Consider the following 18,568-nt stretch of genomic DNA (forward strand, 5'->3'; position numbering starts at 1 on the left):
TTATTTCTCAGGTTTAAGTCTATTTGGAAATATGTAACAACCAAAATGGGAAAATAATCTGAAAAAGAATAGATACATGTATATGGATAACTGAATCACTTTGCTGTACACCTGAAATCAACACAACCTTGTTAATTAACTACACTCCAATACGTTTTAAAAAGTTTTTTAATAAGACCACAAAAGGATTTAAAATTTTTTCAATTCTAAAATAAACTTTACTTTCCCAGATGAGAAATATCATGAGTTTTTAATAAAAATCGTTGGGGTAAAACTTTTGATTAGGTCTTTTCTGACTGTTGGAGAGATTTTCCAGACAACAGGCATATGTTCTCAATACTTCTGTTCAACAGTGTTGCATCATTTTAGTTTCCTGGGAACGTCAGTGATTATGGTTTATGAATTTGGTTGAGCTTGAGACATAACATCCTTGAATAAAGATTGTAGCATGCATTGTCAGACTTTCTTAGCAGGATACTTGGAGAAAAAAAAATTACTCTCCCATAGACTTTCCCATGAAGAACCTTATGGAATTCAGAGAAACTTAGGTATTCAGAGTACATAACAGAAACTCAATTTGAAAATCATTCGTTTTATTCCTGACAAAAAGTAAATTGGATAATGAGCTAGTGCTTGTGGGGTCTGTGTTTTTGAGATAAATATTTTGTCATTTGTCAAAAAAATCCTTAAAATAATTTCCAGTGTACAGTTTACTTTTAAAATTTGGAAGTAGCTTATGATGAGGTTTTAGACAGAATCTAATTCATTTGATGGATTTGTTGTTACAAATGTATGTATCAACATCTTCTAATTTTGTCTTAATATTCTGCTTTTTAAATGAGGACTCCTAATTCAGGAATGATGAAAATGCAAATGCTTACAATTTATGACACATTAGTCAACTAAATGCCGTAGCTAATCATAGCCTACTCCGGTGCTGGAATGCTCTATTCCAAGAGAAAGAAAACAAGATGTACTGAAGGGAAGTGTAGTTTATAAGTAAGCAGCAGATTTGAGATTGGAATTCTCAGAACATACTTTGAAAAGCTTAAAATTTCTATTTGAAAATTTAGATGGCTTTTCCCCTCAGTTGACTCTTAATGTTTTAAACCTAATGTTAAACTATTAAGAGTTAGACAGTGGACAAGACCTGAATATGTTGTGTGACAAACTTGTATGCATGACCTGTCTGTTCGGTTTTTTAGGAGAGGTGAAAGAAACTGAGTTTTGGCTTATGTAAATTTTATTCAGTAGATGCATCTATCAGTTCATTTCTGGTGACAGATACAGAATCCCACTTCTGAAAATATTCAGCAAAACCTCTCCCACTTATTGGTAGTTTTTGTTGTATCTTTCACTTTTGCTGTTGCAAACCCAACAACTTCTTGGGAAGCATAAAGGTTTAAAACCTAGGTAATATTATAAATCACTAGTTCTCAGTAAGCAGTGCTATGCCATGCTATTAAGTTTCAGAGTTTCAGGTAACTGGGACTGTGATTTGAAACTCTCACCAGAGATACATCTGTGCAAAGGGTGAGGGTTTTATTTTACTTTAAGACAGGGAAGTGAGACCAATTAATTGATATTACTAAATTACACAGCAGTGTATACCATTCCATTAAAAGGGGCCCCAGGTGACTGCTAAACTGCCTTCGCCCAACCTGCTCTAGGGATATATTAAAGAGAATTAACCCAGAGTCATCTTTTCTGACCAGAATTAGCAGTTGCAGAATTACTCACCCTTCTACAATAGCTTAGGTGTAAACTGGCTAAAGAAAAGAAGGAATCAAATGGAAAACTCCTTTATGGTATTGATGATAAATATTCTAAACTAAGTTGCATTAAATGTTTGTTTATGTATGCTTTTATAGTAGTTTGCAAAAATGCATTTAGGAAGATGTTATTTCAGTAGGGCTCTGGTATTGAAATCAAAATTCATTTTCTTTTCTGTCCCACCATGCCTCTTTCTCACCAGGTAATCCTGCCCTGTTCTGGTTCTCAAGGCATATTTCTCTTTGGGGGAGCATCTCCTTCAACCTGGCTGTGTTCATCAACTTAGCTGTGGCTCTCTTCTACCCATTTGGGGATGATGGAGATGAAGGTAAGTGCTTGTCTGTCTTTAAATGATAAGTATGTTAGAGTCTAAAAACAATACTTTTGATGCACGCCTTAACTATTTAGATCTCCCCAGTTACAACAATTTCATTCTTGTTAAATAGCTTTTCTTTATTCACTGGAAACAGAATGATCATAAGTAGAATAGGCAGAAAATGATGGTCAATATAAATATTTTTCAAGAAATTCATATACAGAAGAGCTATATTGATAAATAAGGCAAGAAAAATATTTCTACCTTACTTTGTGAGCAAAAGCATTTTATGTATCATCTCAATCTTATAAATACATGGGAAAGTGAGAGATGTATGCCAAAATGTTGATTGTGATAATCTTAAGCAGTAGAATCTCTATTTTACTCTCTTTTCTTTGCTTTCGGTATTGTCTAAGGATTCTACAGTGAGCATGCAGATAATTTGAAAAATAATTTTAAATGTACAGGATAAGGCGGATTATAATAATAGAGCACAAAGGATATTGACCATGAAGTTAATATTATCAAACTGCTGATACATGAGGTTTTGCAAAAGCAAAGACAAGAAAAATGATCCCATGTTAAGTGAAACGGGAAATAGTAGGAGAGATACACTAAAGACTGTGGAAATTAAGTTTTCTTTAAATCTGGCAAAAGAACGTGGGAGAATATGTCACAATCTGTATCCTGATTGGGATACAATCAGGTAGATAACTTTGGAATGGGTATTGAAAGAATGGCTCAGAGGACAGGATGAGAGATACCAGCAAATAATAACCACAAGATGCTTTTGTATCTCATCAGTTTATAGGATTATGTGAGAATTTAATGAGATGTTGTAGGTAAAGAATTAAAAATAGCAACTAGTAATCATATGATACCAAAAAAATAAAACTTGAATTTGCCACTCATCTTCAGCTATTTACATAGCACTTATATTTTATCTGGGCTTCCCTAGTGGCTCAGACAGTAAAGAATCTGCCTGTAATGCAGGAAACACAGGTTCAGTTGGGTTTGGGAGATCCCCTGGAGAAGGAAATGGCAACCCTGGAGAATTTCATGGACAGAGGATCCTGGTGGCCTGTAGTCCATGGGGTCACAAAGAGTCAGACACGACTGAGCGATTAACACTACTACTACTAATCATTTGATAAAGCTTAGCTGTTGTTGTTACAAGGTGAATATTAGTACTACAAAGGGAAGCTCAGTGGAAATGAGAGTACGAGACGAGCAAGAGCTGTTTAAACCTATTTCAGATCTGAGTAGGAAGGGGCGTGAGCAGGAAGGGAAATGGGAGTGCAGAAGTAATTTGCTATTTCTAAGGTCTGTTGCAGATGGCAGATAGCAAAGTTCTAGCCTTTGGGTATAATCTGAGTAGTTATAGAAAGGTTTATTTTTTTTAGAAGGTACGCCAGTGCTAATAAAAGCATATTTGACAAGGGAGTAGATGTGTGAGTTAAATAGCAATGAAAACATAGCAAATATGTGGCCGTCCATTGTGGGGAAGTTACAAATACAGCAGGAAGTGGGAACAGCTCTCTTCACTGTGTTTAGTCTCATTTAGTGATGATAGCCCTCTTGGCACAAAAGAACATGACTTTCGTAAGGAGAGCAGTCCAGCCTGAAATGATAAATTAGTATCATCTGCACACGGAATGCTAACTAGATTGTAGCATCCTGGTAAGTAGAGCATAAAGTCTTAGATATAGAAGCAGTTCTGGAAATCATCTAATACCAAATCATCATCGACACATAAAGAGATGGAAGCCCAGAGAACGGCAGATCTAAGACTAGACGGTTAAAGCATTTGTTTGTGCTCTCAGACTTTCCTGCAGGATGATTAGGTTAGAAGCGTGTCAATAACAGGTGCCCCTTTATACAGGGGCATCATCGTCCCTAAGTTCTATGCCATGATATACCTTACAAGACCACCAGAGCCAAAGTATATAGCCTGTGCTGCCACCTATTATACGTTAAATATAATGGTGACGGGCACGGGTACCCCTCTGAACATCTACTCTTTACTCGTTGAGGAGAAAGTAAAGCGTCTGATACATTTTTTTCATATTTGCCTGACTAATAACAGTTGTAATAGTATGGCTAATGATGATAATAGCAACTGTTATTGTTTACCGTTTAGATTGGATCAGGCAAAGGGCTAAGCACGTCGCGTACATAATTCCATGTACTCTTCCTGACCATTCTATAAAGTAAGTACTTCATCCTTCTGGATGAAGAACTTGAGGCTTTGGAAGATTTGACCAGTAATTCAGGAGTCTGAAAATACATACTTTTTAACAAGTTTCCCGAGGAATTCCTAATACAACTGGTCCTTGAACAAGAACTTGAAACCACATATATGGTAAAACTGGGAATGAGGCCCCAGCCTCAGAAAGAAAAGAGACCAGGCAGGAAGACAAGGTGTGTCCTCATCGGGTGCAGGTGTGCACTTTACTCTTTGAATAGGACTGAGTAGAGGTGAACAGCAGTGATCAGGGTGGAGGCTCCCTCTCAAGTATCTGGGTGTGGATATGGCGCTAAGGGGGAAGGGAGAGCATGAGCTGCCATTTTGGCAGTATGGAACCCCAAGGTTATATGTGGATAATCTGATTACAGTTCTAGATGAGTTATTTTATTCTAGCTCCATGAATAAGGTTGCAGTTTTGATCAGGATTAGCTGAGCCTCTAACCTTCAGTTACATGCTATGCATAGCTGAGAAGGCTGAAAAAGCAAAGTTAAGACTGATTACTGTACTTGGCCCTCAGAACTGGCTGGAGAAGGTAAATTCTGTGGTGGACATGCAAGTTTCTAACACTGGATTTTGTCAAGCATAGACTGGATGACTCCTTGACTGGGACGCTTTGAGATGATTTAAAGATGAATTAGTTGATCATTAAGATTCCTTCCAAAATGTGCTACAAAAAATGATGGGAATGTGTCAGAGAACACAAGATTCAACTTGAAAGGTCTCCCAGTGGCCAAGCCTGTGGAAATTTTGAGATAAAAATAGTTACAGTAATACATAATAACCCACAGAATAAAATAAGAATCCGGGAATCCATACTGGTAGAGGAGAAAGCTCTTCCTTACAATAGTATTCCTGTTAATCAGTGTAGAAAGAGTAATAGAAATAGAATGTTGCTGTTTGGCAAATACCATATAATAGTAATAATCATCAGTGGATGCTAAAATTAACAGAGAAGTGTTAGATCAGAAAGTAAAATGAGAAACAGGATATTGATGTAGTCAAAGTATTTCCCCATAATATACTTTATTATGAAAGAGAGTGACTTTAAAGTGCAGAAATCACTTTAATTATGTGATCAATGTTAATGTCACCAGTGAAGAGACACAGCAACATCAGGTGCCTCTTGACATGATGTGCTGACAAGGATATGGCATCTTTTGACAAAAATGCATAAAGGGAGGAAATTTCAGACAAATGCAGAATGAGAAATATTCTGCAAATTAATTGGCCAGTACTCTTGAAGCTTGTGAAGTCCGAGGAGTGCTGAGGAATTAAAAGAGACTAAGAGACATGACAGCTAAATGTGATGTGTGATCCTGGTTCAGAAAAGAAGACGTTATTTGTGCAGTTCATGAACTTTGAATAAAGGTCTGTAGATTAAAGTGATTGTTGTTCAGTCACTAAGTGTCCAGCTCTTTGCGACTCCATGGGCTGCAGCACGCCAGGCTCCTCTGTCCTCCACTATCTCCTGGAGTTTATTCAAATTCATGTCTATAGAGTCAGTAATGGTATCTAACCATCCCATCCTCTGCTGTCCCCTTCTCCTGTTGTTTTCAATCTTTTCCAACATCAGAGTCTTTTCCATGAGTCAGCTCTTCACATCAAGTAGCCAAAGTGTTAGAGCTTCAGCTTCAGCATCAGTCCTTCCAATGAATATTCAGGGTTGATTTCCTTTGGATTGACAGATTTGATTCTCCTTGCGGTCCAGGGACTCTCAACAGTCTTCTCCAGCACCACAATTTGAAAGCATCAGTTCTGTGGTGCTCAGCCTTCTTTATGGTCCAACTCTATTAATGTATTAGTTTCTGGACATTGATCATTGTTGTGTGATTATGTAAGGTGTCGATATTTGGAGAAGCCAAGTAAAGAGTCAATGAGAATTTTGTATTATATTTGCAACTGTAACATTAGTCAGAAAGAGTTCTACAATTAAAAGTTAAAAAAGAAAAAATAAGTAAATATGAGGATTCCATTCAGCTCTGAGGTTGCTAGATTCTGGGCAGAAGTTGATCACAAAATCACCTGGTGAATCTTCAGCCAGAAAAAAAGACCTGTGGTCCAAACAGGCCACCTTTTTCAACCCCAGATCCTAATACAAGCTGCTCGGGAGTCACTTTGGCTAATGTGTCAGGTGAGGACAGAGAGGCTGGCAGCGAGGGGAATGGGCTGTGTATGCTGTCTCCAAGGGTATTTTCTAGCCTGAACACACAGTGAGCTTGTGGAAGTCACTTGTGTCCAGATATCTGGTTCATGCTTACGTTATAATATTAACTGAGAGAACAGTGTCTGCCTTCAACCAGGGTAGTAGCATATGATAATAAAAGGGAGATACTTAATGGAAGGTGATTCTCAGAGTTCCAGCTTGTCAGATGTCCACCCTCCCAATGCCTACTGCAAATAATCTCTTTCCATAGTCAGGCTTTGCAGAGCTTTCTTTGAATTTCTTCAAGAATCCAGGGCCTGTTGGTGTGGCTGTAGATTTTGGTGTGGGTTTCCTTGTTTGGTTGATTAATGTATATGCTTAACATATGCTTCTCTAAAAATGAAACTTGTGCCAAAGTTAGGTAATGAGGTCATGCTGGTTGTGGCTGAAGCCACAGCTATTGATGCTAAGGAATCTCCGAGATGTCCACTCAGAAGTTGAGCATTGTCATGCCAACGATCCCTGCCCAGTTTGGCAAAGGCAGAGGGGTTAGCAGAGAATTGTGCCTTCTTATATTCATTTAGCTGGAGAAGGCAATGGCAACTCACTCCAGTACTCTTGCCTGGCAAATCCCATGGACGGAGGAGCCTGGTAGGCTGCAGTCCATGGGGGCGCTAGGAGTCGGACATGACTTAGTGACTTCACTTTGACTTTTCATTTTCATGCCTTGGAGAAGGAAATGGCAACCCACTCCTGTGTTCTTGCCTGGAGAATGCCAGGGACAGGGAGGCTTGTGGGTTGCCGTCTATGGGGTTACACAGAGTTGGACACGACTGAAGAGACTTAGCAGCAGCATATCCATTTAGCATGTGATTTTTTTAAAATACTGTGTTCAAATTTGGGATGTCATTCTTTTTCCCTCAAGTGCTTTGTGTTAAAGGAAATAAATCTTCAAGGTGATTTTAATTCATTTACCTTAATAACAACCACTGATAGAGTGTGGCTGGATGCCAGACACTGTGCTCAACCCTAGAGATACAAACACTGGGAAAACTGACCTTGTCCTCAAGGAGCTTATAGTCTAGTTAAAGGATGAAGAAAGGAGTGAGACACAATAGTAAAGAACACCCATAGATTTATCTAATTTTCCTTAGCCAGATTGAGAAGGGGGAAATAAGAAGTCCTTATAAGTCTCTGCTGGAGGCAGAGGAGTGGAGAGGGGAGTAAGATGCAGCATGTTTTATAAGTTAGCGGTACCCGACCATTTGGCTTCCCTGGTGCCTCATGGGTAAGGAATCTTCCTGTAATTCAGGAGAAATAGCTTGATTCCTACGTTGGGAAGATTCCCTGGAGGAAGGCATGGCAACCTACTCCAGTATTCCTGCCTGGAGAATCCCATGGACAGAGGAACCTAGTGGGCTACAGACCTTGGGGTTGCAAAGAGTTGGACATGACTGAAGCAACTTAGCATGCACACACAACCTTTTTGGCACCAGGGACCAGTTTCATAGAAGACAGTTTTTCCCTAGACCATCGCATGTGAGCTATGGAGAGTGGCTGTAAATACAGATGAAGCTTCACTCGCTCAGTACTGGTTTGTGGCCCAGGGGTTGGGAACCCCTGCTATAAGTAAACTTCAAAAAATAAAATAAATAAATAAAACAAGTCAGTGTGAAGTACATAGGAGAGTAGAATTGAAGTCTCCAGTGTTTCTATTTGAATTTTCTTTTATTACGGACAAGTGTTATACTGTAATATTTTAAAATGTATAGAATGAATTCTTAAATTTTTTTCTATTATAAAAGAATACATGGTCATTATAGAAAATTAATACAAATATCAAGAAGACAGTCCCCTCTTTCCACCGTTAATGGCTAAAAAACGGCTTTGACAGTCTACTGTCTTCTAAAGTTTGTCAGAGGATTTCAGTTTATTTTTCTAGCTGAAGATCAAATCTTCAGCTAAAAACCAATATGATCATTCTTACAAAATATAATTACAAATTGTTGTCAATTGACAATAGTGTAAATAGCCATTTAAGTAACTTTTAAATTTATTTACTCTTCGCAAACACATATTTAACATTAAACTATGTGCAAGGTACTAAGCTAGACACTGTTTGAGTTCTCTCTACAAAGGGATCAAATGTCCAGTTTTAAGTTCATGGTTATAATTTCTCATTGGATCAAGAGGAAATCTCAGTAAGCCAGATATTGTCTGAGAAAGGATGGTCAAGTTGTGGTTAGCTTATCAGGCATTAGTGACAATGTACAGTGTGACTAGCAGTGCCAAAGTTGAGACTTTTAAAATAAGAATGTCACACCAAGACATTGCTTATGAATTATACTGAAGAATCTAGTGATTGGATGAGAGTTAAGTGTGCAAAGATGTTGGCAGTTTTACTAAACCTAAGAGTGAAGCTCCACAACTTGGGAAATTTATAACTAGAGATGGACTTACTCAAAACGAGCTCACAGGTTATGTTTCTATTTATAGTCAACAAATAAGTGGTGCTTCCCAGGTGGCACTAGTGGTAAGAACCTGCCTGCCAACGCAGGAGATGTAAGAGACTTGGGTTCGATCCCTGGGTCAGGAAGATCCCCCAGAGGAGGGAATGGCTACCCACTTCAGTACTCTTGTCTGGAGAATTCCATGGACAGAGGAACGTGGCGGGTCCATGGGGTTGCAAAGAGTTGGACACGACTAAGCAACTAACACTTTTACTTTCACACACACATATATATAAATACACTTGTGTGTTTTAACAGTGAAAGTTTAGGTGTGTTTCCTTAAAGAATGGATATTTTACATTCTGAATCTATAACTTAAAAACACTTTTTAAGCTTTAGTTTTGTCTGTGCTGGGCCTCCATTGCTGCTCGCAGGCTTTCTCCAGTTGTGGTGAGCAGGGGCTGCTCTTCATTGCAGTGAGAGAGCTTCTCGTTGTGGTAGCTCCTGTTGTTGCAGAGCACACAGGTTGCAAAGAGGCCTGCAGTAGTTGCAGCACTTGGACCCCCAGACTCTAGAGCACAGACTCAACAGTTGTGGCACAAGGGCTTAGTAGCTCAGAGGCACGTGGGATCTTCCTGGATCAGGACTTGAACCCATGTCTCCTGCATTGGCAGGCAGATTCTTTACCCCTAAGCCACCATAAGAACTTGATAATAATTTAACAGGACAAGATATGCGTTCAGTGCCTGATTCCTGACTTATCTGAACTAGTAAGAAAATCTTCCTAGTGGAAAACTAGTGGAAAATCCCTGTTTTGTTGTCTCCCCTCTGACTTCAACAGCCTGAATACACGTTTGAGGTCTAATCAGCCCAAGAGTGTTCCCCCTTAATTTACTTCTGCAAATATAGCATCACTTGACCTTCAGAGGGGGATTCCTTGAATACACATGTCGGTGCAAATATCAATAAACTGTCCTTTATAAAAAAAGAAATGTATTTATAAACCCCTTCTGGCGCCATTTTTAAAGAAACTGTTGTTGCAATGGAGTTTAGTTTTGAAACATTTGGAGCTTTTGTTTTCTGATGAAGTAAATAGCTGAACATTATTTTTAGAAGTTGAGAAACACACACGTATACCTATGTATCCATACACATAAACGCACTTGTTTTAACAGTTAAAGCTTAGGTCTGTTTCATTAAAAAGTAGAGTGTGCATTCTGAATTCTTTAATATAATGTAAAACCTTGATTATAATAAAACAGGACAAGGTATGCGTTCAGTGCCGGGTTCCATTTGGTTTAGCTGAATAGTTGATGGCCATTAGTCATTCATTTTGAATTAAGAGTCATTAAATGAGAAACCCCTATCCAAAGCATCTAGCATGACTCCCATTGGAAAGAAAGACACCCAAGTTCCAGGACTAATGTAAGGAGCATTGACGAGCAAGTATTTAAGCAGCCTGGGATTCATCACAAGCTTTCTGGAAATGTAGGTGGTGCTAGTGGTAAAGAATCCAGCTGCCAACTCAGGCGACTTAAGAGACAGTGGTTTGATCCCTAGGTCCAGAAGATCCCCTGGAGGAGGAAATGGCAATCTGCTCCAGTATTCTTGCCTGGAAAATCCCATGAACAGAGGAGCTGGGGATGAGGGGGCTACATTCCATAAGATCATGAAGAGTCGGACACCACTGAGTGTCTGAGTACAAGAAATAACGAATAATGTATACAAAGACATCTCTAAATATACAGTGTGTTCAGTTCAGTCACTCAGTTGTGTCCAACTCTTTGCAACCCATGGACTGCAGCATGCCAGGCTTCCCTGTCCATCACCAACTCCCAGAGCCTACTCAAACTCATGCCCATCACGTTGGTGATGCTATCCAACCATCTCATCCTCTGTTGTCCCCTTCTCTTCCCTCCTTCAATCCTTCCCACCATCAGGGTCTTTTCCAATGAGTCAGTTCTTCTCATCAGGTAGCCAAAGTATTGGAGTTTCAGCTTCAGCATCAGTCCTTCCAGTGAATATTCAGGACTGATTTCCTTTAGGATGGACTGGTTGAATCTCCTTGTAGTCCAAGGGACTCTGAAGAGTGTTCTTCAAAACCACAGTTTAAAAGCATCAATTCTTCAGTGCTCAGCTTTCTTTATAGTCCAACTCTCACACCCATACATGACTACTGGAAAAACCATAGCTTTGACTAGACGGACCTTTGTTGGTGAAGTAATGTCTCTTCTCTTTAATATGCTTTCTAGGTTGGTCATAGCTTTTCTTCCAAGGAGCAAGCGTCTTTTAATTTCATGACTGCAATCACCAGCTGCAGTGATTTTGGAGCCCAAAAATATAGTCTGTCACTGTTTCCACTGTTTCCCCATCTATTTGCCATGAAGTGATGGGACCGGATGCCATAATCTTACTTTTCTGAATGTAGAGTGGGTTACTTTGAAATTCAGTATCTTACAACTTGTCTTGCTCTATTATATGAAATTAGTTCAGTTCTGTCTCTCAATCATGTCTGACTCTTTGTGACCCTGTGGACTGAAGCACACCAAGCTTCCCTGTCCATCACCAACTCTTGGAGCTTGCTCAAACTCGTGTCCATTGAGTTGGTGATGCCATCCAACCATCTTATCCTCTGTTGTCCCCTTCTCCTCCTGCCTTCAATCTTTCCCAGCATCAGGGTCTTTTCCAATGAGTCAGTTCTTCACATCAGGTGGCCAAAGTATTGGAGTTTCATATATATAAAATAGAGTGGCAAATGATTTAACATTTTCCAGTTTTGTTCTTAGTAAAAATAAACTCCTTCCACATTTTACAGGTACTCTTTCACCATTGTTCTCAATTCTACTTTGGATAGCAGTGGCAATCTGCACATCTATGCTGTTTTTCTTCTCCAAGCCTGTGGGTATTCGGCCATTTCTTGTGTCAATAATGCTGAGATCAATATATACAATAGGTCTTGGGCCTACGTTAATACTTCTTGGTGCAGCAAATGTAAGTACTTTATTTAGTTTTGTACTGTTTTAGATTAATTAAAAGTGTACTAAATATAAAAATGTAGCTTTATGCTTTAACTCTGTAAATAAATTCTAATTTATTGTAAATCTAAATTAAATTGAGTTTAATGTGTACCTTCTTCATTGACTTTTTTAGAGAAAGAAAAAATGACAAGTGAAAATTTTATATATTTAGGATGGTAGCATCTGGGGCATGACCCAGTTCTGTACTCAATTTAACCCAATCCAATTTTAATGCCTTTGGCATCCTATATGGGCAGCTATAGACAAAAATGACTCTGAGCCACTGTTAACATTCTAAAGTAACTTCTAAATCATCCAAGAAAGATTAAATTATATTCAACAGAATTTTAGAAGTGAGTATCTTTTATAAAATGACCAAAGGAAAAGGATTGCTATAACAGAAAATATGAAATTGGGCTTTTTAAAATGTGAACAACACCTATTAACTTGTGAAAGGCATAGATGAGATTAAGGTTTTTTTTCACTGAATTTTAAAATATTAGAACAAGGGAGCACATTTCACAACCTTAACTAGGTAAGTTTAAGATAAGTAAGCCAGACTACTATTGCAGATAGCAGTAATTTTGCCCAAGTGATAAAATTTTAAAGGGACTAAACAACTTTCTGTATGGTACAGATGAAAAGGGATATTAAAAAACAATAAATCACCAAGTTGATGAAAGAACAAGTTGCATGTAGGCAAATAAATCTTGCTAATATGTCCACTGAATACCTAAGTACTTTCTTTTCTTTTCGCTGGGTTTCTAACATAATGTCCTATATTCTGGTATCTGTGTATCTGTATCTGGAATCTCCCTTTCTACATAAGTTCTTAAGAAGAATGAGTAATCATTCAAAGTCTGGAACATGATTCATACTCAACAAATGTTTCTTAGGTAATTTAAGTAATGAGCGAGTAGATGAATGAGTGAAAGATTATCTTTGTATTCTTACACATTTATAGTGCCTCACCATAAAAATGTGGCAAATATATATTGAAAATGAATAAATGAAATAATCAACTGAAGTTTTGAGAATTATAAAGCTGAGCTAGTATGGCCAAATCTATGTTTCCGATCTCTATTATAATTATTCAAAAATTGAACATGATATATATGACAGATATGTACATATATATGTGGTGGATACATATATATATACACATATATGACAGATGTACTTATCTGTCTAACCTGGCATGCTACATTCCATGGGGTCTCAAAGAGTCAGACAGGACAGAGTGACTGAACTGAACTGAACTGATATGACAGATACCTTTATAGGTTTATATATGTTAAACTAGAACATTCAGGTCACCATGTTACCAATTATTCCACAATTATTGTGAATAAAGTGAAGTATACTATATATACAAATAGTTTATCAGTAAAAATTCTATAAAGTACCAAATATATTTTTCTATAAGTTTCTTGAGGGCAGAGTTTGTCACATTCATAGATATAATCCTGTCCACCTCAGTCCTTGCCCCATTTTACTTTAATACCTAGCACTTAAATATTCAAAACTGGTTTACATGAACTGAACTTGTACTTTTTGTGCTTTGGAAATAAGCTAAGTTTGCAATATTTCCAGCAGGTGAGTTAAGGAATCTTCATGGCTTTGTCTGATTTTTCTAAGCCTATTACTACTTCCAGCTTATTATCTTTTCTTTAAAAAATACAGTGACTATTGAACCCTGTTATTTGAAGAAGCAAATAATATACATAAACTAATAGCTGATTCTCAATAAGACATTAATCCAAGTGAGAAAATTCAAACTTGATCAGTGAAATAATAGCTAGACAGAGTGAGACCCAAAATAACAGCATATATTGGGTCTCCAATAGAGGAGTTATGTTCTTGTCATCCAGAAGCTTCAAGAATATATAAAGAAATAAGGAATAACATTTTAAAGTCTATTGGGAAAACTGAAAACATTGGGAGTATTTTCCCCCTCGGGAGACAGGATAAAAAGATAACTTCTGCCTAGTTTGGTGAAAATAGCTCCACCATAAGAAATGAGTATTTGTTTGACTGACAAGTTTTATGCTTTAATTTCTTCATGAGAAGAAATCTACCTGGAGATAAAACTTTCTTATTAACTTTGTCAATCTGTTGGTACTCTAAAATGTTCAGAGCATAAAACACTTATTTGCACAACCCCTGAATAATGCATTATTATCTGCTTATCTAGAGCATGTTGACTGAAAAAGAAGTAATCAGCTTTCATTTGGGACAAATTAAATGGAATAATTGTAATTCTGATATGATAAATATTGATAGAGTTTTTGTCTATAGTTTTAATATTATACAGTTAAATAGAAATGTTTTAGTGAGTGTCATTTATCTTAACATTTAACGTACAGGATCGTTATAGAACTATCTATGGTTTACCATTTCCTAGGAGGTAGGGGGAAAAAGAAAACAAACCAGTTGTGTTTGTACCTTAGATTTTAACATATTTAGTAACTTAATTTGCACTTAAAACATTACATTGTATAACAGGTGGAACTATAATTACTAAAAGTTATAGGTATCAGAAACAGGAAAAAAATGTCTACCTGAGAGTTAAGACTTAGTGAGAATCAGAATTTCAGACCTTAGGCAAATAGCATGCCTCAGAATTTCATTCTTTCCATCAGTAAAATGGGTTGTTGAGAAGATCAGTTCGGGAGATTAGTGTGAAGATTTAAAAAAGAAGAGCAGCAGTAATAATGATAAAACAGCAATGAAGGCTCGTGTTTACTAGGTACCTAATATGTGAAGTAGGATTTAATTGTAGAACGTTGCTGTCATCATCCTTAAAGTGTTTGTGTTTTGGTTCGCAGGAACTTGTTTGTTTCTGACTCAGTGTCTTTCACAGTTTGAAGCAAATACAGAAAGTTCCTTTTTTGGAAAAGGAATCAAGTGGGAGGAAAAGCCTCAATCTGTGTTCTGAGTACTTCATATTATCAGTTTCTGCTTATTATGATGCTTCATCTTTACTAGGTTCTAAAAATTGAAGTTTTATTCAGTTTGCAGATAGCTTCTCTTGTCTTGTCACAGGGGTTAGTTATCTCAATCGTTGAGATGCTTAAAAAATTCAAATGTTTTTCTCTGTTATAAAAGCCTATCTTATAACCCAATACAGTTTCCTTCCCACCCTCTGCGTTACAATTTTAGCTATGGGTACTGGAAATTAACATTAGTTTGGCACATATAAACACTTTTTAACAATTTGGGATCACTTAATATTTTTTCATACCATTAAACCTATTTGTAAATCTCATTTTAGTAATGATAATATTTCCAGTTGTATGGATATCATATAATTTATTTAACCATCCCATTAATTCTTACTATTCATATTTTTTAGATTATTTTTATCGTAAATAATAATACAGTATATATCTGTGAAAGATGTTTTCTGAGTCAAAACTTTCCTATTCTCTTCATTTCTCTCTCTCTCTCTCACACACACACACACACACACACACACACACACTCACACTCTCTGTGTGTTTTTCTTGTAATATACTCACTGTAGCACCTACTTCTGATATTCAGTTGCAGAGACAGAAAACTGCTCCAGTGCTTTGAGAAATAGCATGTGTTGAATTTAGTAAGAGACACTACTGTTTATACCCTTGTTTACTGTACTGTTTTGTTGACAATTTAAAAGTTTTCTTGGGTGATTTTGACTACATAACAATTTTGCCTTAGGCTTTGACAACTGGGGAACCTTATCCTGCCCATGTAACATCACTGAAATGGAAATTTTTGAATCAAATAATCTCATTTTTAGTTAGAAAATTGATGGTTGATGAATATATGGTAATATAGTTAAACTATAGTTCAAGACAATAAGTTTAGTTTTGCTTTTCAATAAACCAATCTTCTTTTAATTTAATTTATTCCTAGGATATAAATAGGAACAATGTAAGATAGGGGTGGAATTACCGATCAGGAATACACAGTCAAATAACAAATAGGGTAATATAAAGGCAGCTGGAAATTTCTGGGATCACATAAAATAGCAAAATTTAAAGAACACCACTTTGAATTCTAGAGCTGTGAGGCACCTTCAGGCTTATTCCCTGCTAGTCATTTCATTTTAGAAATGAGTATATACACATCCTATAGAGACCAGGAGGATTTACCAAAGTAATTAATGACAGAGGCTAGAACCCAGATGGCCCAATTTCTAAGCCAGGGTCTTTCCACTATACTGTGCTGTTAAAAGTTTTGCAAAGACATATCAATTAAATGTAATGTATCTGTGAAGCTATTGCTATACTGTATAATTAATTTACTTAGTTAAAATTAATGAACTTATTTTAGTGTACCTTAATTAACAAATGAGCATTAATTTTGCTATTGTAGAAGACATTCATAAATCATTTGGATGGTATGCCACTTTTAAAAAGGCTGTACAGAGAACTTATCTTTCTACTCTTTCTTTCCCTCACCCACCACTTTTTCCTCCCAATCTTCACATAATTTACCATATTCTTAATTAAAAATATTGTTGTTGTTATTCAGTCACTAAGTTGTGTCTGACTCTTTGTGACCCCAAAGACTGCAGCACCCTAGGCTTCCCTATCATTCACTATCTCCTGGAGTTTATTCAAACTCATGTCCATTGAGTTGATGATGACATCCAACCGTCTCATCCTCTGTCACCCCCTTCTCCTGCCCTCAATCTTCCCCAGCATCAGGGTCTTTTCCAGTGAATCAGCTCTTCACATCAGGTGGCCAAATTACTGGAGCTTCAGCTTCAGCATCATTCCTTCCAATGAAAAATGTTGGGTTAGCTAAAAAGTTTGTTTGGAAAACCCAAACAAAACTTTTTAGTCAGCCCAATATATCAAGGGCAGCTTTGGAGAATAGAGAACAAAAAAATACATGGGATAGTTATGATCGTTTATATTGGTATTTGTGTGCTGACTGAAAGGTCCTTTCAACAGCAGTTCAGAAGAGGATGACCTTTTTAAAATTAGTTTTTATTGGCGTGTAGTTGCTTTGCAGAGTTGTATTAGTTTCTGCTGCACGCAAAGTGAATCAGCTATGTGTTGACATATATGCCCTCTTTTTTGTATTTCCTTCCCATTTAGTTCACTGAAGATTGAGCTCTACAGTAGGTCCTCGTTAGTTATCTGTTTTATGCATAGTGTCAATAGTGTATACGGGTCAATCCCAGTCTCCCAATTCATCCCACTCCCCCTTTCCCTCCTTGGTGTTCATATGTTTGTTCTCTATATCTGTGTTTCTGTTTTGCAAATAAGATCATCTATACCATTCTTCTAGATTCCATGTATCTATGTTAATATACAATGTTTGTTTTTCTGAGGATGGCCTTTTAACCACCTTGCCCAGTTCCCACACTCCCCATTTATTGTTGCCCACATGGACCCCTGCCATAGAAGCAATGATTGCCTACATGATGGTATTCACAAATGAAGGACTGGTTAGACAGTGTCCAATAAGTCATGACATGAAGAAGGAGAATGTTTCCGTAACTTCTTTATTTTCGTGAATATTCCCAGCTTTCATGAAAAATGCTCAATAAGATTAGTTCACAAATTTCGAGGTCATGGGCAAGAAAAACCAGTGTTCAAGTTCTTTCCTACCCAAATCATTTATACTTGCACTTATTTCTTCATGGTATGAACTCTTAAAAAGACCTCAAATTCCTTGTTTATATTCTGTGCAGAAATAGGTGGCTGTCACTACCAGTATCAGTTCCATCAAGAGAACAGGAGCATTGTCCATCAACATCAAACTTTAGGTCAAAGTTCAGAAGAATTAACTTGAAACCAATAAGGCTAATCTTCATTTTTCATGCAATAATGGCCAGAGGCCCTTTCAGGCAGAAGTGTTTCCTTGCTTTTGCATCATTTGAGAAGTGAAATATATTGCTTTTTTTGAGAACTTGAAATCAGTATATCCCTTTTACTTAGTATAAAGGATGTGTACATAGTTTTCATGCCTGACTTTTTATGACTCAGTTTAAAGACACAATATATAAATAATTTGTCTGCAGCATATCATTCATCCTTCTGAAAAGTCATTATTTAAATCTTTAATTTCATTTTTATTGAACTTCTTATTTCTGTTTCATATTAACAATTTGGGTGAATGAATTAAACTTGCTCTAGGATAGTAAGCATAAAGACATCCATTAATACTGTAGCTATGTTTAATAGTAATGTCAAGATATGATGATGTAACACCAGTAAAGTAAAACTTCATTTGACACTATTCAGGTTGTTACCAAGATGATGAAATTTATAAAGTTGATTGTTGAGAGGATATTTAATTAACATGGAGCAAACTTAGAAAAGGTTTGAAACTTTTACTTGCCATGCTGTTGATTTGGTTTGGTTAACTTCACAAGGTGCAATGATAAGCCTTTTCTCATTTTATCTGTATTGATTTGGACTTCAGAAAGTTGAAGGGAAGGTTTTTCAACTTCTCAAATTTTACTTCTGTCCAAAATGTTATTTATTCTCCTTCTTATGTTATTAAAAAGTCATTCCATAAGACAATTTCTTTCATATACATTGAGAAATGTATGATGTTGCCGAGAGCAAGCTGTCTTCCCTAAAGTTAGGTCTGGACACATAAAGACAAATATGGTG

The 18,568-nt window shown here is 36.9% G+C and overlaps 1 protein-coding gene across 2 annotated transcripts in view; it reads left to right on the forward strand.

Annotated features, from left to right (window-relative positions):
* Positions 1–18,568, forward strand: part of ITPR2 (inositol 1,4,5-trisphosphate receptor type 2) — a 604,865-nt gene that overhangs the window by 478,929 nt on the left and 107,368 nt on the right. For both annotated transcript variants that reach the window (XM_004006770.5, XM_060413298.1), the window contains exons 48-49: positions 1,976–2,101; positions 11,747–11,922. In XM_004006770.5, the coding sequence (XP_004006819.2) occupies positions 1,976–2,101; positions 11,747–11,922 (302 nt within the window). The remainder of the gene's footprint in view (positions 1–1,975; positions 2,102–11,746; positions 11,923–18,568) is intronic.

Source organism: Ovis aries, chromosome 3, assembly GCF_016772045.2.
Source record: "Ovis aries strain OAR_USU_Benz2616 breed Rambouillet chromosome 3, ARS-UI_Ramb_v3.0, whole genome shotgun sequence".
NCBI lineage: Eukaryota > Metazoa > Chordata > Mammalia > Artiodactyla > Bovidae > Ovis > Ovis aries.